At 41.7% G+C, this 19944-nt stretch overlaps 1 protein-coding gene across 1 annotated transcript; it reads right to left on the bottom strand.

The window, feature by feature from the left end:
* Nucleotides 1–1084: 1084 nt before the first annotated feature.
* LOC108927979 (protein-cysteine N-palmitoyltransferase HHAT-like protein) lies at nt 1085–17492 on the bottom strand. Its single transcript, XM_018741696.2, has 12 exons — nt 17313–17492; nt 12359–12496; nt 7656–7723; nt 6966–7079; nt 5608–5802; nt 5025–5234; nt 4693–4864; nt 4349–4493; nt 3769–3804; nt 3312–3513; nt 2964–3105; nt 1085–1931 (listed from the first exon to the last, which is right to left on the bottom strand). Exons 2-12 carry the CDS (start codon nt 12462–12464, stop codon nt 1795–1797), a joined length of 1527 nt encoding a protein of 508 aa, XP_018597212.2. The 5' UTR covers nt 12465–12496; nt 17313–17492; the 3' UTR covers nt 1085–1794.
* Nucleotides 17493–19944: the final 2452 nt, after the last annotated feature.

The raw sequence follows: 19944 nt of genomic DNA, 5'->3' as shown, positions 1-19944 counted from the left end.
CCCAGTAAGTCAAAAATACTTTATAACGTGACAATGTGTAAAAGTAACATTGGAGAACATCTTTTTAAATAACAAAAAAGGTCAAAAGCGTAATTTACACTTCATACAAACAGCCCTGACAATTACAGGTTTAATAAAATTCAGAATTTTCAACTTTGAACATAAATATGAACATGGCATTAATTCCATGGACTATTTAACAAAAAGGACTACTAGTTTTTTGGAGTTTATTGTGTGTTTGTATACAGTGTCTGTATATATACTGTATGTAGTCTATTTTTCTGTAACTCTCCTCTGTCTAGGTGATTTTTATTTCTGCGCAGCTTCCCACTGCTTGGTGAAATACCTAGAAGTTAGTAAAAGGTTACCTAGAGTAAGTTTTCAGTTTTTTGTTTGCCGTGTTGGTTGAGAATGTCGCAGTTTGTAAGGGTTCCAGTAGTTGGCGTACTGGTTAGAGCTCCTACCTCTGGATCCAAAGGTTGCCAGTTTAAGTCTCACTTACTACTGTAGTACCCTTGAGCAGTGTACTTACCCTAAATTACTCTGTTAAAGTCACCTAGCTGTAAAAATTACTATATAATTGTCGGTATCTTGGTATTGCAATTTACTTTGGAGAAAATCTTGAGCTAAATGAATGAATTGTGTATATAAAAGAAAGCTGTTCTGATTATGTAACTCAGACATTTCTCACTATTTGTTGACTAAGTTGAACACGGCATTGGCTTTGCCATTGAAAATACACTCGCTGATTTTTGTCACAGCTTTCAATGTTCTGTGCTCAAAATTACAGGGTGGCAAGCAAGAAAGGAATGACCCTAGTGAAAAGAAAGACCGCACTCGATGTTCTCGATGTAAATCCCTCATGTGCTCAGTGCTCCGCTAGTGCCAATGAGAGCAGGGGGTACGAATGCGCTCGCTCACACTGTATTTGTGGCAAAGCCCGTCACCTTTCAAAATCTAAAGCGGACGCCTGCATGAAAGCAGCCTGGCTACATATCGTGTGTGTACAAGAAGAACATGATGGAGAGAATTAGTATGTCGCTGTAAATGTCTTCATTGATCATCTTGCGACGCACCCACACACACTTACACACCTTTTTTTCAGATGGATGTCTTTATTCTGAAGGCTGAACTGCACCAAACAGTAATAAGAGATGAGTAACACCTCACTGGTACCAGTTGAGTAAGAAACCCTTTAAGCACTCAGTACCACCAGGCTATTGTCAACAGTCTCCGAAGTCGTGGGAAAACAGCTGCTAGTTACCGAACCGTTAAAAAATATATAAGAACATATTTCGAATTTTGCCAGCTGTGTCAATTTTTATTTTCAGTAATTTTTTTTAGGCAGACATAAAAAACACATTTGAGCCTATGATTACATGGAGGACTGACTAAAAAGCTCATCATTAGTGGATTTCTGTACAATTTTAAAAGCAAATAATACATATTTTCACACAGACTTTTTAAGTCTTTAATATATTAGTCTCTTTATTATGTTATACATAATATATTTGGTAGTTATATAAGCCAACCACAATCTTTCCTTTGTATATCCATTTTTAAAAAATTAAATAAAATACAGTAATCGGTGAAATGCACCAGTGGTATGTTGGTGTGTTGAAGGGACCCGTGGCTTTTACGTACAGCAAGTGCACTTGAGTATGGTTGGGTGTTGTAAGATAGGTCTCCTGCGAAGACAGACATGGGTGGAGAAGTCATGGAGATGGAGGCATGGTCTTCCAGGAAAGTTCACACATGGAAGGGCCTGGGCAGGACTTGGGCCCCCTGTTACTTCTACTCCACTTTCTCTTTTCCGGCCTCATCGGCCGCAGCCGCCTCCTCCTTCAGGGCCAACTTCCTCTCGCGCTCTTTAATGAGCTGGATCCCGCAGTATGTGACAAACAGTACGGAAAGGGTGGACAACGGGAAGCCTGGGACAGGAAAGGAGGAGGTGAGTGAGGGGTCGTCCTTCCTCAGATAGGCTCGTGTTGGTATAAAAAAAAAAAAAAAAAAACTCAAGAATTCCTATAAATTATTCAATAAATTCAGTAAATATTCAGGCGACAGATGACTGACCCGTTTTAGTGCGTTGGTTGTGTCTAGTATGAACGGTGGAGCATGCCCTCCTCATCTCGGTACAAGGTGGCTTAATTGCGAAAATTTCGGAATCGCGCAAGGTACTGTGTTCGGCACTTTCGAAGTTATGAGGTGTGACCGGTGTGCTTAGAAAGGTTACGGGTGACCTCGATATGTAGATAGTCGTGACTGACGCATCAGTTTACCTCTGACCTTGTCTTTCTGCTTTTGACGTCATGAGGATTTCCAGAAGTTCAGATCCAAGCAGTTACTTTTGTTACTAACCTCTATTTGAATACTAAGCTGTATCGATGTCCACATGGCGGTTATCAATGACACTGTAGATTTCACTTCAAACCGTTTCCTGTGGAGATTCCCTTGTTTGCATTCCTTAACTCTGATTGGACGGTACTGTCCGATCGACAACCGGCATGCGTGCGTCAACGGGGGTTACCGTCCAAGCAGAGCTAAGCGACGTACACAAATAAACAGTTGTACGTAAACTTCTGGAAGTCCTCACTACTTCGAAAGCAGAAGGTAGCTCAATGTGCACCTAGTAACCAACCTAACCTTCTAGCACCGATCTTCATTTCTAATTGTTAGTGCAGCGTAACACATTCAGATCTTATCCTGGGCGCTCACTTGCAGAGCCAAAAAAAACTTTGAAAAACTTTTCTACATTTCAGGCCATAAAGACATGGCCACATGGGTCTTGGTGCAACTCTTAAGTGTGTGCTTCTCCAATCTTCTTTACTTTGTCCGTTTATTAACCACGTCCATGCATTGAGTAAGGAATCTAAAACTCGGTTCAGATGTTGCCAGACTCAGCGGTGGTGTTGTCAACGTTTGTGTTTTCTTGAGCTCTGAACTGCACACGGTGATCTTACCTCTGACAGTGAGCCTTGTAGCCACCAACCTGGCAAATTCCAGGCTGTTCAGGGCGAGGACGTTGTAAAGAATGATGGCCCAGAAGTTTGCTGCATTAAAGACACCCCTTATCCGGCGAGACATGGATTCAGACATGACACCCTGGGAGCAAAAGGAAATGGTTAAAGCACCACAGAAGAATCATGGTGGATTCATATTCATCTCAAAGTTCCATAGAAGTTAAACGTATTATTTATTATAAGCGAATGGTGGGTTTACCCCTGTAACCATATTATGTCATGATCGAAAAGTACTTTCAACAACAGTATCAATGATTGTCAGTGATGTTGTGGACATCAGTCACAAACCTCTATGGTGGAAAAGGGTCTCAACGAGAAGAACTTGGCCACCCACAGCTCAAAGTTCAGCCCAAAGCAGTTGAAGAAGGCCCAGATGTAGACTATCTCACAGGGCCCCAGCCACATGGTCGTGATGGAGAAGGTACAGATGGTTGCCAGCAGCTCTCTGAAGATCCCATCGTGGTTCTTTCCCAGATAGTCATAAACGTACCTGGAGCAGAATAGCTGGGTACATTATGTTCCTCACTGTAGCTCATGGCTGAGCCAGGTAGCATATTCTGTCCTCTAAGCGCTGGTCAGTGGATATTTAGCCTATCATAACAAGTATATTGTGGCTACTGTGACACAGCTGGTAAAACTGTTCACACACAGGATCTACTTTCAGTCTGAAATTTTTAAGTGGTTTAGATGTTTTGAGTTCTGGATTTAAGGAGCCATATCTGCGCCGTTCATTCGAAGGACTCACTTGCAGAGCCAGTCGTTTATCCCTCTGTCAAAGTGTCTGAAAATACAAAAAAAAAAAAAATGTTCTAGGCTGTTATATTACACCAGGGATACTTTAATTCATCCGACTGATGTTTTTCTCCAACATTAACACCCTTACAACCCATTTATAGAGCTAGGTAATTTTTTACTGGAGTAATTAAGGGTACCTTGCCCAAAGGTACTAGAGTAGGAGGTGTGATTTGAACCCACAACCTTTGAACCCCAAGGGCAGCAGCTCTAACCACTACACTACAAGGTGCACTAACAAATGTCTGGAGTGTTAACTGTTAGTTTTTTATGAAAAACCTAAAAAAAAAATCCTAAACCCTAACAAAGAAGGTGACTCTCTCATGCTTCAGGCCACAAGGGTAACTGTGGATACATGACAGTAAATGAAGTAAAACGTATGCGTACGTTTGTATTTCGTAATACATACGATATATTTTTAATATATACAGTACCTCACATTCATAAGTAATCTTGTTGTAATTTGTTGATATTTTGCACTGTTTTCCTGATCTACAGGTAGAGTTGTGGTAGAAACGCAATTTCCTACTTACGTTTCAGCAAAAACATATAGCATCGTGATACACTTGGGAGGCTGGGGAGGGTCGAGATGATCGAGTCTAGAAACGGTGTTGATGACGCCAAACATCACGGCAGACTTCACCCAGTCATACACCAGGTTAAAGTAAGCCAAACCAGCTAGATGTTCAAAGAAGCGAGAAGAAGAAGAGCAGTTAATTCTATGAAACTGTGTTGAGGACAATTAGATTTTTGTCATCAGTAGTGAGAAAATTGTCAGTTCAGTGCTTGGATTTCCAGTCGAGGCAATTCCATCGTTGTGTGAATATGGTCAAAAAATGCAAACGTTGCCAGAAATTAAGAGATGATGCTTACTGACCTAGGGACCAGTCTGACAACTGTCTCACCAGCTTCATGTCAGAGGGTATGGTCAAGATGTACAGGAAGTGGAAGAAGACGTCCACCAGCACAATGGCTCCCAGGTGTACCAAAGCGTGGACGGTGATGTTCCACATCTCCCACTGCTTACGGGTCAAGTCAGGATTGTTTGCCTGGAGGATTTACATGCAAACAGAACCGCTGCAGAAATTGCTTGCAGTATGTATGCAATTCCACGGTGAGCTAACTTCTAGAGTAATGATCAATAATTAAACATAAATACGGTATTGCATTAATAGGCATCTACTGTAAGTCCTCATGATGGACGTTCACCTGAACATGGAATCTATCAAAAGTCATAATAGGTCCAAAGTAGAAGAAGGGGAGGTAGAAGTTGTATTTGAGCAGGTCCAGGAAGCTGTAGTTCCCATCTTTCCTCTCGCAGTTCTCCAGGGCGAAGCTCATACAGCGCATGATGCTGAACCCACAACCTCCGTAGAACAGGACATCGTAGAGATCAAAGGTTCCAGTTACAAACCCTGACTGGTGGGTGGAAAACAGAGTAAAATAGGGTGCTTGGTACAAAGTTTCACTTTCAGAATGACATCCGATACAACGCATCAGTATAGTGTTTATAGCATTCTGTAGTGCACGTCTGAGGGTCCCTGTTGGGGTAAAAAATGAAATGATGGATCATAATCCATCTCAGTACAAGGGTACGTACTCAGTACTGGTTTTCACGCTTAGCAAAGGAACATTACTGCGGTATTCTCTGTATAATGCGGGTTTCAAGTCAACTCTCTGATGGGTCATGAACTTCAAGAGGCAACATGGGGTTTTCAGGGCCACTCGCCCTCCTGTAACTAAAGCACCTTCAGTCCCTCAATGGGTCGCAGCCCCCCTGCCCAAGACCTACCTGCCAGGAGACCATGGGCTCCATCTTGAAGGTGGCCAGGCTGGTGAGACCAGCCACAAAGCAGAGCCACTTACGCTTGACCAGCGAGACCGTGTAGAGCACCACGCAGTGGGACAACACCAGGGTTATGTAGGTCCAGCCCATGCTGACAAACACTGCGCTTAATCCGTAGATCATGTAAATTAGGGACCTGTGCTGTGGGTAGAGGCAACACAGTCAGTCCAGGGGGTAATGCTACCTTTCACCGTGTTTTTCATTAAAACTATGATATCTACATGTGGTACGTACTGTCTGCGCTCTGCTGATGGCTGAAATTTAGTTCTAAAGTGATGACTTGAGTCGCCACACTGACCCCTCACCTATAAAGAGGATCGCGACTGCAAGTCTGCATTTCGATTTGTTCATAAACAGTCATTTTTGCCGCTGAGTCGCGATCAATAACGGCGTATGATGCAAATGATGTATTCACTGGTTAAAACCTCTGATGAAGCCATAAGAATAATGAAATACTCTATAGCAGTTATGATTTAACTTCAAACGTCATTAAAATTAAAACAAATTTAAAATGTGCAGTATTCATCAGCCTCTGGCCACTCTCAGCTTTGTTATGTTCACATCTGTAAAAACTTTAAAAAACTAACTTTCTTTGATTTATTTGTAATTCCTGTGTGACTATAATTAACAGAGATACTCTGTATAAACTCAACATAACATATAGGTATTTATATGAAACTTCAGAACTGAATTACTGCAGCTGATATGAAAATATACTTTGTGACTTGCTCTAAAATTAAAATTATGGTTAAGAGCACTATTTTTATTATATTATTTCTTATGATGAACACAGATGTGACTAATGGCTTTACCTTGTATCCATCAATACCAATCTCCATCGACAGCAAGATGGCAAGAAAAACAAGAGCATATTTAACAAACATTAATCCCACAGTCTGTTGTTTTGTTTGCAGTGTTACAGTGGGAGATTTTCGAGAGGTTACATTTTAAATAAAAAAAAAATAAATAAAGACTTTATGCGGTGCTCTTTGTATTATTTATCTTATTTAATACTTGTTAATATTTTCTCGGCCAAAAACCTCTAGCACCTGCTTTGTGAAATATATGTTTTAATTACGAAACGTGACACACAATCGAATAATCATGTAACTGTTCAGAATTAATTAAATTTCTCAATAAATGCAGTCTTTTTTGCATTCTGCCAGGTGGACTTTGCTTTTGTGATTGTCCACCAAACTCCGTATTGTTATAAAGTACCGGGGGGGGGGAACGCAATCGCTGAGGTATAGCCCAAGAAACACACCAAAGCCATCCATGACACACATTACCACGATTCAACATACCTTAGGGGAGAGCATGGAGCAGATCTTGGCAAAGATCACGTGACCAGACAAAGCAAAGAGAATGTAGTTGCGGAACTTCGTGAACCACATGACCCACTCGAAATCAGCTGTGTCCTGCAGATCGATAGATAGATATTGAACGTTATTACATTTATGAACAAAAACAATTCAATTCAGCGAGAGCTTCAATTTAGAATGACCGCCACTGGTTCGGAAAGGTCAGAACAAATACACAGATTCTAATAAGTCTAATATGTAGCACACCTTAACTGCACATTCTGCACAATTCACCTTTTTCCCGAATGCAGGATTCAGCAAGTCTTCCAGTGCTTAAAATGTGATATTTTTCTGAGATCTGTGCAAACCTGGGGACAATTAGGTAACACTAACCCTAAAATAGCATTTCGACAAGCTACGTGCAGTTATTTATATGCCCACTCGGACAGTTATACCACTAAAACCGGTACACTGTATGTGCTGGGATTAAGCGTTCACTTTTCGTACTTAGGGTCTACATCACATCTGAAACTGGTTTTGTCCTTGTGAAAATTTACATTTAAAATAAAAAAAAAAAATTAGATAAAGCCATAACTAGAGGTCGCTGTTTTGTGTGAGGTCAGGATTTTGGCAGCGGAGCGCGGTAAAGAGGCCCCAGTGCAGTGCTTTGTAAAATCACTTCGTCCCACTCACCATTTTCCTGCCAAAGTAGTGCCATCCCGGCTTCATGTTCTCCCTGAAGGACTTTCTGTTGACATTTTCTGAAATGTAACAGACGAAATGTTCATGGTTATTTAATATAACGGAATGGAAAGTTAAATACGCGCCCAACTGTTACACTGAAACTGCTACACCGGTACTGAATTCCGCAGAAAAAACCAAAATAAGTATCATATACATACCAAGACACACACATATATGTACAATATGTATATAATACTGTATATATAATAAATATACATACAGTGCTGCTAGAATGTATATGAACACTATGGGGATGCTCATTATTCTTGTAAAAAATATTTTAAAAACTTGTACATAAAAATACATGAATCACAGCAAACATCAGTAAGAACACCGTCCTGCCCAGAGAACCAGGGATCCGGGCAATTTGTACATTTAAACTGTGTGACGTTTATGATTACTTGTTATATAATTAAAAAAAAAAAAATCCAAACCTGCCCAAAGGAAGAGCTGGGAAATTTAATTTCTTTCATCGGAAGGATGTGCATTAAAATTCCGTTTTGTATTTAGAGCTTGCCTCTATTTCTATGTAGATTGTAGTATTCTGTAAAATTGTGTGTGTGTGTGTGTGTGTGCAATTAAAGGGCAGTGACTAGAGGGGGTCTGACCATGACAATGAAGATGAGTTGTGATGATTGAATTACGTGTTTCCTTACTGACGAATAATATTTATTGCTTCTGCAGGCGTCGAAAATGTTTCTTTAAACTGAAATACTCACCTTGACTCGTCCGCATGCAGACTGGGACACCGAGAACCTATACAGTGCTGCTTGAAAGTATGTGAACCCTATAGAGATGGGCACTGTCATTGTAAAAAAATATTATAATAAGGTCATAAAATCTGAATCTTAAACTTATACAATGAATAAATAAAAACATGAATAAATTATGATGATTCACACATCTGACTCTTCTTACCTACCTGATGTAACTAACACAGCTTGGCCGTCACTTATTTTTACACCTGCACTACCTGCGTGTTTCTACCACACACATGATTTCCTCTAAAGTAACATATGGACCATATTGGTCATCACACACCTATTATGCAAATGTATTACTTTTGTGTTCATATCAAATAAATACATTTTATATATAGTTTCATCTATAAATATATTTAATTATATATATAATTAGTTACCACTGAGTGCTGGCCTGATAACACTTTATTTAGTATAACTGAACATTTTCAATAAGAGAGATGTGTGTTTTGTGTGTGTGTGTGTGTGTGTGTGTGTGTGTGTGTGTGTGCGTGTGTGTGTGTGTCTTTTCCCTCCCACTCTGCTCACTGGTTTATTAATACAGACACCTGATCTCGGCAGCATTTTCGGCATGCCTCTTCCGTTGCACACACACCGTACCGGCTACTCCCTCTGACAGCCGGTAAAACACCGTAAAACACGGTGCATTTTGTCTTCAAAGAAAGAGATGGGCAACACTTGTCCTCCAAAGACTGATAGTGGCCTTTCATTTAACTCTTAAGAAATTAATCTGAAACCTCCTCTAGGACTTCAGCAAACCAATAAAATATGAATGCAGTACTTCAGAACTGCTGGTTAGACCTACATTTACATTAATTTTTGTATTTATTTTGCTGATGCTTCTCTCCAAAGGGACTTACACTAAGTACTTACAATAATTTTCTCATTTATACAGCTGGGAAATTAGATGATAATACATCTATATCTAACTAAAAACATCTCTACTGTATTCTTTCTCTGTTATGTAGGCCAGTTTTTCCTGGTTCGGTTTCTCAGTCTTAAAACAGCTGTCCCTGGTGAGAGTTGTGGTAAATTACCATAGTTTTACAAGTTAAAAAAAGACAAAGTACGAAAGAGCCAATGGGATTTCCCAGCTTCGAGTGAAATTTCCATAAATTTTCCACTCAATTGTTGCGATCGCCTCTTGCATCTGACGAAACGCTGTTTTCCGTCCCGCTGCATTCGCAGCTCTAGCAGAGCACAGCTGAGGATCTCGGTGTTGGCGGCGAAAACGCAACTTGCAAAGCCTGACAATATTGTCTGGTCCGCAGCATGTGGCCATCGATTCAACTAAATTCCATCCAAATAATTCTCTCCCGAATGCCGTAATCTTCTTTGTGGATCGGATTAATTTTTTCGCTGCAGCCCATATCCGTAGACATCGAACCCCGAGCGAGGGAAAACTCCGGAGAGGATTTAAGAAGAAGCTTGTTCGTTTGCAAACGCATGCGCGATGATCCTTCCTTGGTTTTGTGGAGGAGGTGGGCTCACCGATCGCCCTGCTGGATGGACGCGCGCCTCCATGTCGGCTTTTAAAGGTCGAACCGTGGACCCCGCTGAAGCCCTGCGACCGTGCCAGGGCCAAAGTGCCGGAACACAGCGCATTGAGCGGAATCTGAGTTGAGCGCCTCCATTCCAACGGCCAGGACATCCACCGGACCCGGCGGAGGACGATCCCAGGGGAAAAAAGCACCGTGGCCAAAAGCTGTGTCCTCAGCAGTGGCGTCAACCAAGGGCTTAGCCACTGAACCACAGTAAATTCTACCACATTGCACCACTGTGTTCAACACGGTGCTGAGATCTAAATTTTGACAGACGAGTGCTTTTCAGCTGACGGGCATCTCGGCAACGCTCTTGTTCTGGCATCAGTCTGACATCTCCGAACGCGAAGGCCCAACATCTCAAACGAAGCAAAAAACAAAGAGCAGCTCTGCACCGGTGCTCAGCGCTCAGGGAGTAGCTGAGCTAGGAGTCTCAGAAGCAGCTGAACCGTGAAACAAAACACCGTTTGGCACCATAAACTACGCTTGACAGGTGTTTTTCTGTTCATCCCAGAAGATATCCTGGTCTTTGAAAACCAAGTACTGCTTGGTCCGTCCTTAACGGTCCCATTACTTTCAAGATCTCTACGCCCTGAAGATGCTGCTGTAGGTGTGGTTCAGCTTTGGTTTCTTGCTCTCTGCAGAACACTGATGCTCAAGTCCTTAAGATTGTTTTGTTTATGCATCTTTTACATTTCTTTATCAGACGCTTTTCTCCAGAACACCTTCCAATGAATTCTACGTAGTGTTATCAGCGCACACACCTTATTCACCATGGTGACTTACACTGCTAGATACACTACTTACACTGGGTCACTCATCCATACATCAGTGGAACACACTCTCTTTGTCATCCTGAACGGCATGTCTTTGGAGTGTGGGAGGAAACCAGAGTACCCAGGGGAAACCCTCAGCAGACACGGGAGAACATGCGAACTCCACACAGACTGAGCGGGGATTGAACTCATGTCCTCTCGTACCAACCAGGCGCTGTGAGACAGCAACGTTACTTGCTGTGCCCCCGTACCGCCCATTTTTTTAACGTCTTATTGAGGCTCTTAGTTAAACTGGACTCTATTTGATGTTCAGCCTTTATACCAGTGTTAGAAGAGCGTATGGTGGGAATTAATGAACGAGGTTGTGTCATGTGCTAAGTAAAGCCCGTCTTGCGGCGTATTTACAATACAAACTGACCGGTTATACAGAGGGGTCATTCTCCATCCTCCAGCGACAGTGTCACCCAAGGATGTTCGACCTTTTTTTGGCCAAGGGCCACAATCATTATTATGAACTGCATGGTTTGAGGGCCACGTGTGTCAAAATCATAGTAAGTGACATACTGAAGCTTACATTTACATTTACATGGATTCATTTATCAGACGTTTTTCTCCAAAGCAACGAACATCTCAGAAAATACAATGTGTTCATTACATTAGCAGAAAGAGAGACATAGATGCAGACGTATGATTCTTAAGTGCAGTTTGTTTCTTTCCGCCATATGAACCAACGTTCACCACACGAGAAGCTGCATCAAACTTAATCAGAATATTCACGATTCCTGATCACCTTCTTAGTAATATTTTTTTTGAGATACAGAAACATTTACGTTACATTAAAGGAGTAGCTGTGTAAAGGTTTATCCGGCATCATCTTAAAGTTATGGTGCATGAACATTTAGATCTTACGTGAATTTAAGAGATGATAGGCCAAGTGAGTCTGGAAGAGGTGAGTTTTCAGACCCTTTTTAAATGTGGACAGAGATTCAGCAGTTCTGAGTGACAGGGGGAGGTCGTTCCACCGCACTTAAATTTAAACTTAAGTGATTAAATTTAAACTTAAGCCACGAAGCTTAAATGTTCAAACTGAAAAATGATTCCTAACTGTGTTATAACGTGCTTCAGTAGAATATATGGAATTGATCATAGGTGTAGTGTTTGACTAATAATTCCTTACATTGTCGCGGGCCGCGTTAATGAAGCGGGCCACATGCGGGCCTCACATCGCACGTCAGACACTCCTGGACTCTGCCCTGAATATATGATATATGATCAGGCTGATCATATAGTATTCAGCCGGAGTTATTCCTCCCAGGGGCATAACAACTTCCCAGGGTTCGTATCGGAGGTGCCAAAAATATTAGGGGTGTTTGCTGAGGAGTTCTACGCAAATATTGCAGAGGACAAAACACACTTCCTTAAACACCGGCATGGATGTGTGTGTCCCCTGCCCCACCCCCACCCCCACCCCAACTACAGTTCATTCCACTTTGTGTGTTTTGCCAGTTGAATCCCTCCCTCCAAAGATCCCTGTGATCCATGAGTTCCACCAGACGATGCCCATGTTCGCTCACCAGTCGATGCCTCCACGATCCAGCTGGCCGCCCACAGCACGGCCACGGACAACACCAGGGTGTACAAGTACAGCTCGTACTTGGGGAGCGCAGCTTTGATCCCCATGGCGAATTTTCAGCAGCACGCACGAGAAGAACCTGGGAAATTCAGAGAAAGACATGCGAAGCTTGAATATCAAACAGTTATAAAACTATTACCAGCTTTTTTTCCTGACCGTAGAAACAAATCCAACCAAGATCCTTAAGAATCTACTACGTATGTGTAAATGTATATGTTTACTGTGTATTTTACTGTCACTCTGTTCTTACTTTGTAGTCCTTGCACGCTGTGTACTGTATAATGTGTATCACATATTACATGTGTATTGCATATTATCTGTCCATTGAGTCCTACATACATGTGTTTTGTATTATGTGAATAATGTACATACTGTACAGGTGTATGTTTGTGGTCTGTATACTTGCAACTTATGCTGCACAGCTGCGGAGAACACGCCAAAGATTTTACCACCTGTATGCTTGTGGTGCTGGTGAAGTGACAATAAAGTGGTTGGGTTGGGTTGGGTTGGGTTGGGTTGGGTTGGGTGTGTGCTGGCACAGCAGGTTTGACTAGGGTCTGCTCTACAGGGGATCTGGAACGTGTCCCGTCCCGTCCCATCCCGTCCAGTCCAGTCCAGTCCATTTCCCCTCCAGCCTTGCACCCTCGCTCCGGTTTGCTGCGACCCGACTCGGGACAAGCGGTTGTAGACATTGTGTGATTTGATTTGAAGAAATAAATTGTTTCATTATGTTGCTTTAGTCATTGCCTTTACATAAAAGCACTACAGGGTATTTCAACACTATGTCAGTATTGTAATGGCCGGCGTTACCACGAATTTAAGTGGGAAGACGTTTATTGTAAATAGTTGCCCTGTGGGAAAAATGAGTAAAGTAAGTGTGCAACCACTGCGGGGACTTACGGGCAAAATAAAGGGGTGACCGTGTTGGCCAGTGAGAGAAATAATAATAATAAGAATTATTAATAAAATAATTCATCATTCATAATAAAATACTAGGGGTGCTAAGCAGGCCAGGAAGGTTGGCTTGAGGTCCAGGTCCTTGAGGCAATGGACTGAGAGCATTATTTCCCTGTGTGCTGGTGTTCTAATAATTGTCCAAAATGAATGCTGTCTGTGCATCTTTCTTCACTCCATTCAAACCCAGAGTGCTGCGTGCCACAGTATTTTAGTTCAGTATTTTCTTTCTACTTGAGGATTTTCATATGCACTGTGATTTTTATTTTTTTTTTATATACGAATGCTACAACGACTAGTCCCGAGCGGGGTTGCGGTGAGCCGGACCTAACTCGGCAACACAGGGCACAAGGCCGAAGGGGGAGGGAGCACGCTCTGGACGGGACGCCAGTCCGCCACAAGCCACCCCAAGCAGGGCTCGAACCCCAGACCCACCACACAGCAGGCACAGGCCAAACCTGCCACGCCCCCCATGCAGTGTGATGCCATGTAATAATGGGTAGTATGTTATGTTTTAATGCATTTTTCTCTTACCTTTATGCATTCAAGTAAATCTGGCAGCGCAAGTTGAAACTGAACCTATGACCTAAAACCGAAGTGAAGGCTGACCGTGCTAATACTGCATGTTTAGTATTGTTCCTATCAATAAAATGCTTGTTGTGATTTTGAAGACTGAGCCATGAGTGAAACCACAAGTACCGTTTCCTTCCTAATGGTCCTCAACTGCAAATGTTTTCCACATACATTTGGATGATGGTCTCAGCAGTAAGATGAGACCATGGTCCTCTGAGAAACACAACTATCTAATAATACACTATGTATCTGTAACCATGGACATTTTATAGAGCCAAAATTGCAATTTTAAACTATTCACTATTCATTCTATAGTTCATTATAATTATTATAATTTATTTGTTGAGTAGTTATTATTGATAATAATACTTTTTTTGATAATGGCTTGCAAATAACACCCAGAAATAGAAAACTTTCCCTCTTTTGAAGTCCCAGGTCTAGGCGTGAAATGTAAACTTTATTAAGATAATTATATTGTTTATATTCCGTCCTCCTGGGCCATACTGATCTTTTCTCGACCAATCTGGTAACTTTTTGGTTCATGTAGCATCACTCATGACAAAGTAATCTTGATGACTCATTTTAATATTAACATGGCTGTGTTGTCGGATACTCAAATAGTTTTATGTCTGTTAAATTTTTACTCGATTTGTTAACGATTCTGCTCATTCCTATAACCATCGTCATAACTTATTGTGTACATGTTCACAGTGTAAATATTATTCCTTTAAACGAGATTATTTCCGATCATCAGTGGCATCACTAGGGTTGGTGTAACTGAATTAAGGCAATTTTTATGTAGGCAGGATGTTGAAAAATCGGTACATGCTTTCGTTTTAAGTAGGTTACACTACAGTAATGCTCTGTTATCAGGCTGTTCATACCAGACTATATCCTGGTTACAGTTCATACAAAATGCTGCCCCCACAATTGTTACAGGAACTAGGAGGTTAAACCATGTAACACTAGCACGTAAATCACTGCATTGGCTTCCAGTTTAGTTCAGAGTTAATTATAAAATCTTATTTTAGACATATAAGGCAGTGAATAGCGTTGCTCCGGCACAACTAGGTGAGATTATTGATTCTTATGTTCCACAAAATTGTCTTTGTTCAGTGGATATGGGTTACCTTAAAGTACCTGAGATCAATAAGATCTCAGTAGGAGGGCGTGCCTGTTGCTGTAGAGTACCTAAGCTTTGGAATAGTCTGCCAGTTATTGTCAGAAATGCCTCATTTGCCCCAGCCTTTAAATCCAGGCTTAAGACTTATGTGTTCACTGTTGCGTATCCATGACCAATGTAATTCCCGTTTGCCTGTGTTGTTTTTTATCCTGCATAAATCTCACCGTATCTTCAGTTATAAACTCTTCCTTTCTTGTTGAGACCTGAGGAGGCCGACTGTGATACCAGAACTCCATGTTGACAAAAGCTGATGACTACATGCTATAGTGGACAAGACATCCCTATGTGAACTAGGACATCAAGTTTTTACCACTTGGCAACTATGTTATGGATACCTGTAAATTGACTTGTTTAATTCTAGAATGCGAAATTTGGCAGCCACTGGCACTTAGACCCCCAGTGGGTTTTTTTTTCTCTCCCTTGCCTTTGGGTTGGGAGATTTTTTTGTTCCTTGTTCCTTTCCTCCTGGCTCGTGGACTTACCTACAGATTTAATAATTACATAGTTATTGAAATGATTTAAGTATGGCCAACCTTTTATTTATATTATGCCTCTGATCCTTTGTTCAGCATTCTGTGTGAGAAGAATGCTCCGTCAAAAAAGCAACAGCAAAGATGCACGTAGTTTTTTTTTGAGGTTGGTTGGTAAGTGCCTTTTTAACCTAACAACCTTTAAACTTAATGGATTTTTTTCCTCCCTGAGAGAAGGATATCTATGTTATCTGAATGCATGTGTGACCACCTTGTGAAAGCAAACTGCCAGCTAGCACCATGGAAATATTTGCACAGCACAGATATATCATATCTCTAATGGTCTGCTCTGTCTTTGGGTACTGCTTTACTCTTCCAAACTGTAAAGTTTGCACGTTTGCCAGCCGAGATAAATTTATACCGAAGACTTCAATACTGCAACGAAAAAAGCATCATTTTTCCACCATTTCACCTTAACAAAGAGCAGACCCAACTGGATACTTTTAGCAAGCACATTGCACCTCTAAACCTCTAATTGAACTCTTATGGACTCTCCAGGCCTGGATACTGTTGAATAACCCACACTTTGCTCTACAAAGTCGTCAAAAGTGACGGAATACATTTTCGACAATGTAAAATCAGATTTAACGGGGCAGCTGAAAACACAGTGGTCAAAGCCGCTGCCTTTAGGTCCAAAGGTTGTCGCTTCAGATCTCACCTACTGCTACGGTACCCTTGAGCAAGGTACTTACCCTGAACTGCTCCAGCAAAAGTTACCCAGATGGAGAAACACTGGAGCTTAACACTGTAAGTCACTCTGGAGAGAAGCGCTGGCTAAATTAATAAATGTTATTGCTTCATAAATGTACATCCTGTACCTGACTTGTCTGAAACTGATACCATGCATAGAGATAAACTTTAGAAAAGATATAAAAGTATTATGTAAAAATAAATTGGATTATTTATATAAATGGTAACCAAAATGATAATGTTCTCAGTGTTATAAACACTGTTGAGTATTTTTTTATTATCTTAGTTATTTCAGGTCTAATGATAACATAGTGCACATGATGATGGAGTAATAGTACAGAAGGTCGCATATTAATTCTTGCTGCATGGATGTGTCAAAACACGCAAAAATATCCCAGCAAAAAAGAAGAGGGACAAGGCACTTGCAAGTTTACTTAAAAGGGAGTCGAGAAAGAGCAAGGTCAGCGGCGCAGTCCCTCCGCTTCCTATTTTAGACTTCGGGTGCAGCTGGCGCGGCGCTCGGTGCGATCCCGGGTCACGGCACTCCCCCTTAATCCACCTTAAATCCACCTTAAAACCACCTTAAATCCACCTTAAATCCACCTTAAAAATGGGCTCACTCGCGCATTTCTTCACAGTTCATTCCGTGTGATGCACGAGCTTTTGGGCAGTAAATAGAGAAGAGTGAGGGGGGTTTTTAAAAAAAAAAAAACAAGTGAACGACCCCCCCCCCCCCGGTGTTGGCAAGCTGTCCGTGAGCAACAGAGCAATGAATGGAGCTCCGCTGATGCAGGATCCATACAGAGCAGCGCTCGTTCGGAACGCAAATGGAAGGAAAAAATTGCCGCAGTCTTCTCTTTTCCTTTCATCATCATCATCATCATCATCATCATCACCATCATCATCATCATCATTATTATTATTATTATTATTACTTAAGTGAAAGTTAGCCGGGCTTTACTGACCTTGAATCCGCAGTGCAGATGTCAGGCGGACCTGCAGGAGAGCAGTTTCAGATATGCACCCCCCCCTCCCTTTCCCCACTTGTAAAAAATAAATAAGAGATAAAAGAAGGAAAAGAAAAGAAAAGGAGAGGAAAGAAAAGGGCGACTTGCGCTGACTCAGTGTGTTTAGCTCATGGGTGGCGGCGCTGCGCAGCCCCGGTGCGGGATGGCGGGGGGAATGAGATGGGCTGCTGGGGGTATTTTTATATATTCAACCTGCTCCGCAGTGATGGGGGGGGCAGCCTGTCCGTCAAACAGGGGCACCGTGACAGTCCTGAGTAAAAAAAAAAAAAACACTGTACTGTACAACACTGACACTCCTACGAACGATAATGAAACATCCTATAGCTGTTTTATTCCTCTCTAGGCTATTTCAGTGCTCGATCTCTCCACACACACACACATTTTCTGAACCACTTATCCCATGTGGGGTTGCAGGGAGCCAGAGTCTACCCTGGCAACACAGGGCATAAGGCTGGAGGGGGAGGGGACACACCCAGGACAGGATGCCAGTCTGTCGCAAGGCACCCCAAGCGGGACTTGAACCCCAGACCCACTGGAGAGCAAGATGAGGTCCAACCTACTGCATCACCGTGCCACCACCACACCCCCTGAGAGAGAGATCAAACATTTATCTGACATTTTTTCTCTAAAGCAACTTACAATATTAAGCCACTTACAATTACTAACCCATTTATACAACTGGGTAACTTTTACTGGAGCAATTTAGAGTAAGGACCTTGCTCAAGCAGGGGGCACAGTGGCGCAGTGGGTTTGGCTGGGTCCTGCTCTCTGGTGGGTCTGGGGTTCGAGTCCCACTGGGGGTGCCTTATGATGGACTGGCGTCCCATCTGGGGTGTGTGAGATAGCTAGTACTGTAGTGGTAAGACCTGCTGCCTTTAGACCTGAAGGTTGCAGGTTCAATACCCACCTCTAGCTGTAGCACCCTTGAGCAAAGTACTTACCCTAAATTGTTCCAGTCAAATTGCTGAGCTGTATAAAGGGGTGAATAATGCTAGGTAGCTTAACATTGTAAGTTGCTTTGGAGAAAAGCATCAGGTAAATTAACAGCTGTGTGTCCCCTCCCCCTGTGGCCTTATGCCCTGTGTTGCTGTGTTAGGCTCTGGTTTGCTGTGACCCTGCTTGGGACAAGTGGTTTCAGACTGTGTGGGTGTGTGTACCTTGCTCAAGGGTGGGGATCAAACCTGCAACATTTGGAGCCAAAGGGGGCAGCTCTAACTCCTGTTTTATACTTTATCTGTAGTTTTATCAAAAACCTTTGCACCCAAGGTCACAGGATCGAATCCCACCTTTGGACCCCAAGGTTGCTAGTTTAAATCCTGGCTATAGTACCCTTAAACATGGTACTTGCTTTAAATTGTTCCAGTAAAATTTTCCATTTGCATAAATGGCGAAATAATAACATTGTAAATTGCTGAGGAGGAAACCAGCAGATAAATGACTAAATGTAAAGATCAAAACCTATTAGAATTCATGACATCAGAAAAATATGTTATAGGATCCAGGAGTAAGTCCATTGAAAGTAAAATAATACTTTATTTATCAAATGAGAATGGTGTAAAAAGTGATATTAGCGAACATTTAAAAATATGAAGGCATTGTCATTTTGACTAAAAATGAATGCTACATTCTGCACATATATATGAGATTTTCTTCTCAGTCATTATGTAATTTACCCCTCAGGAATATTCGCTGTCCATGACACTGGTGTGTAGGTGTGTTTGTGAGAGAGAAAAAATCATTTAAAATTGCAATCTGTGCAACACGAGAGAGCTCGGTCGGAAGAATGTGGTAGTTCAGTTAGGTCGATGGAGCTTTTTTTGTCTCTCGGTGCTGCACCGATGCTATTTGTACCAGCAAACACCTGAAAGCAAACTTCTAATAAGACTGCATTGAAACATGTTATTTTGCACTGATTTCCCTATAATTAAGATCTAAGGTCTCAATGTGCGGCCTTTAGATATAAAACATCAATGATAATTCAGCACACGATCATTTTATATGTTCTGTTGCTGAAAGATGAATCGTAAGTATTTTTAACCCATGTTCAATACATACAAGCTGTTACTTATGATTAACTGAAGTCGTTATAAATGTAATTCCTGTTTGTGAAAATGCACCAGGCAAAAGGCCAAAGAACCCAGAAACAATCATAGTTGCACTCTTGTAAAAGCGAGCAAATGTGAAATGTAAGTCGTCCATAACCTTTTGTAGGTATTTATAGAGTTCCCATGGATGATCTGCAGTGTTCACCCTATTAATAAATGACCCACAGAGGAAACTGATGGAGAGAATTTTATCCCACTTGGTTCCCTATAATGGTGCAGATAAAATAAGTATTCCACAATTAACATGTGCTTTGGCTTTTTTAAACCACTGAAAGTGGGATGACACGAAAAGGTGTACAATCTACCACTAATGTGAGGAAAGGCCATAACCGACAAGAGAATATTTCCACCTTCAGTCTGAGTGGCAATAAAAATGAGAGAGACTGTGATTAAAAGCAATTTAAAAGCTCGGACATGTTATTAACGCACACTTTCCTGATTAAAACTGCTGAAAATGCGCCATT

Source organism: Scleropages formosus, chromosome 7, assembly GCF_900964775.1.
Source record: "Scleropages formosus chromosome 7, fSclFor1.1, whole genome shotgun sequence".
Taxonomy (NCBI): Eukaryota; Metazoa; Chordata; class Actinopteri; order Osteoglossiformes; family Osteoglossidae; genus Scleropages; species Scleropages formosus.
This window is presented reverse-complemented; position numbering and strand designations above follow the sequence as displayed.

Coding starts and splice junctions, on each gene's coding strand:
- LOC108927979 (XM_018741696.2), bottom strand. CDS start 12,464: ATGGGGATCAAAGCTGCGCTCCCCAAGTACGAGCTGTACTTGTACACC. Junction 4,865..5,024: donor TTGATAGATTCCATGTTCAG/GTGAACGTCCAT, acceptor TAAATCCTCCAG/GCAAACAATCCTGACTTGAC. Junction 3,106..3,311: donor GACCCTTTTCCACCATAGAG/GTTTGTGACTGA, acceptor TTTTGCTCCCAG/GGTGTCATGTCTGAATCCAT.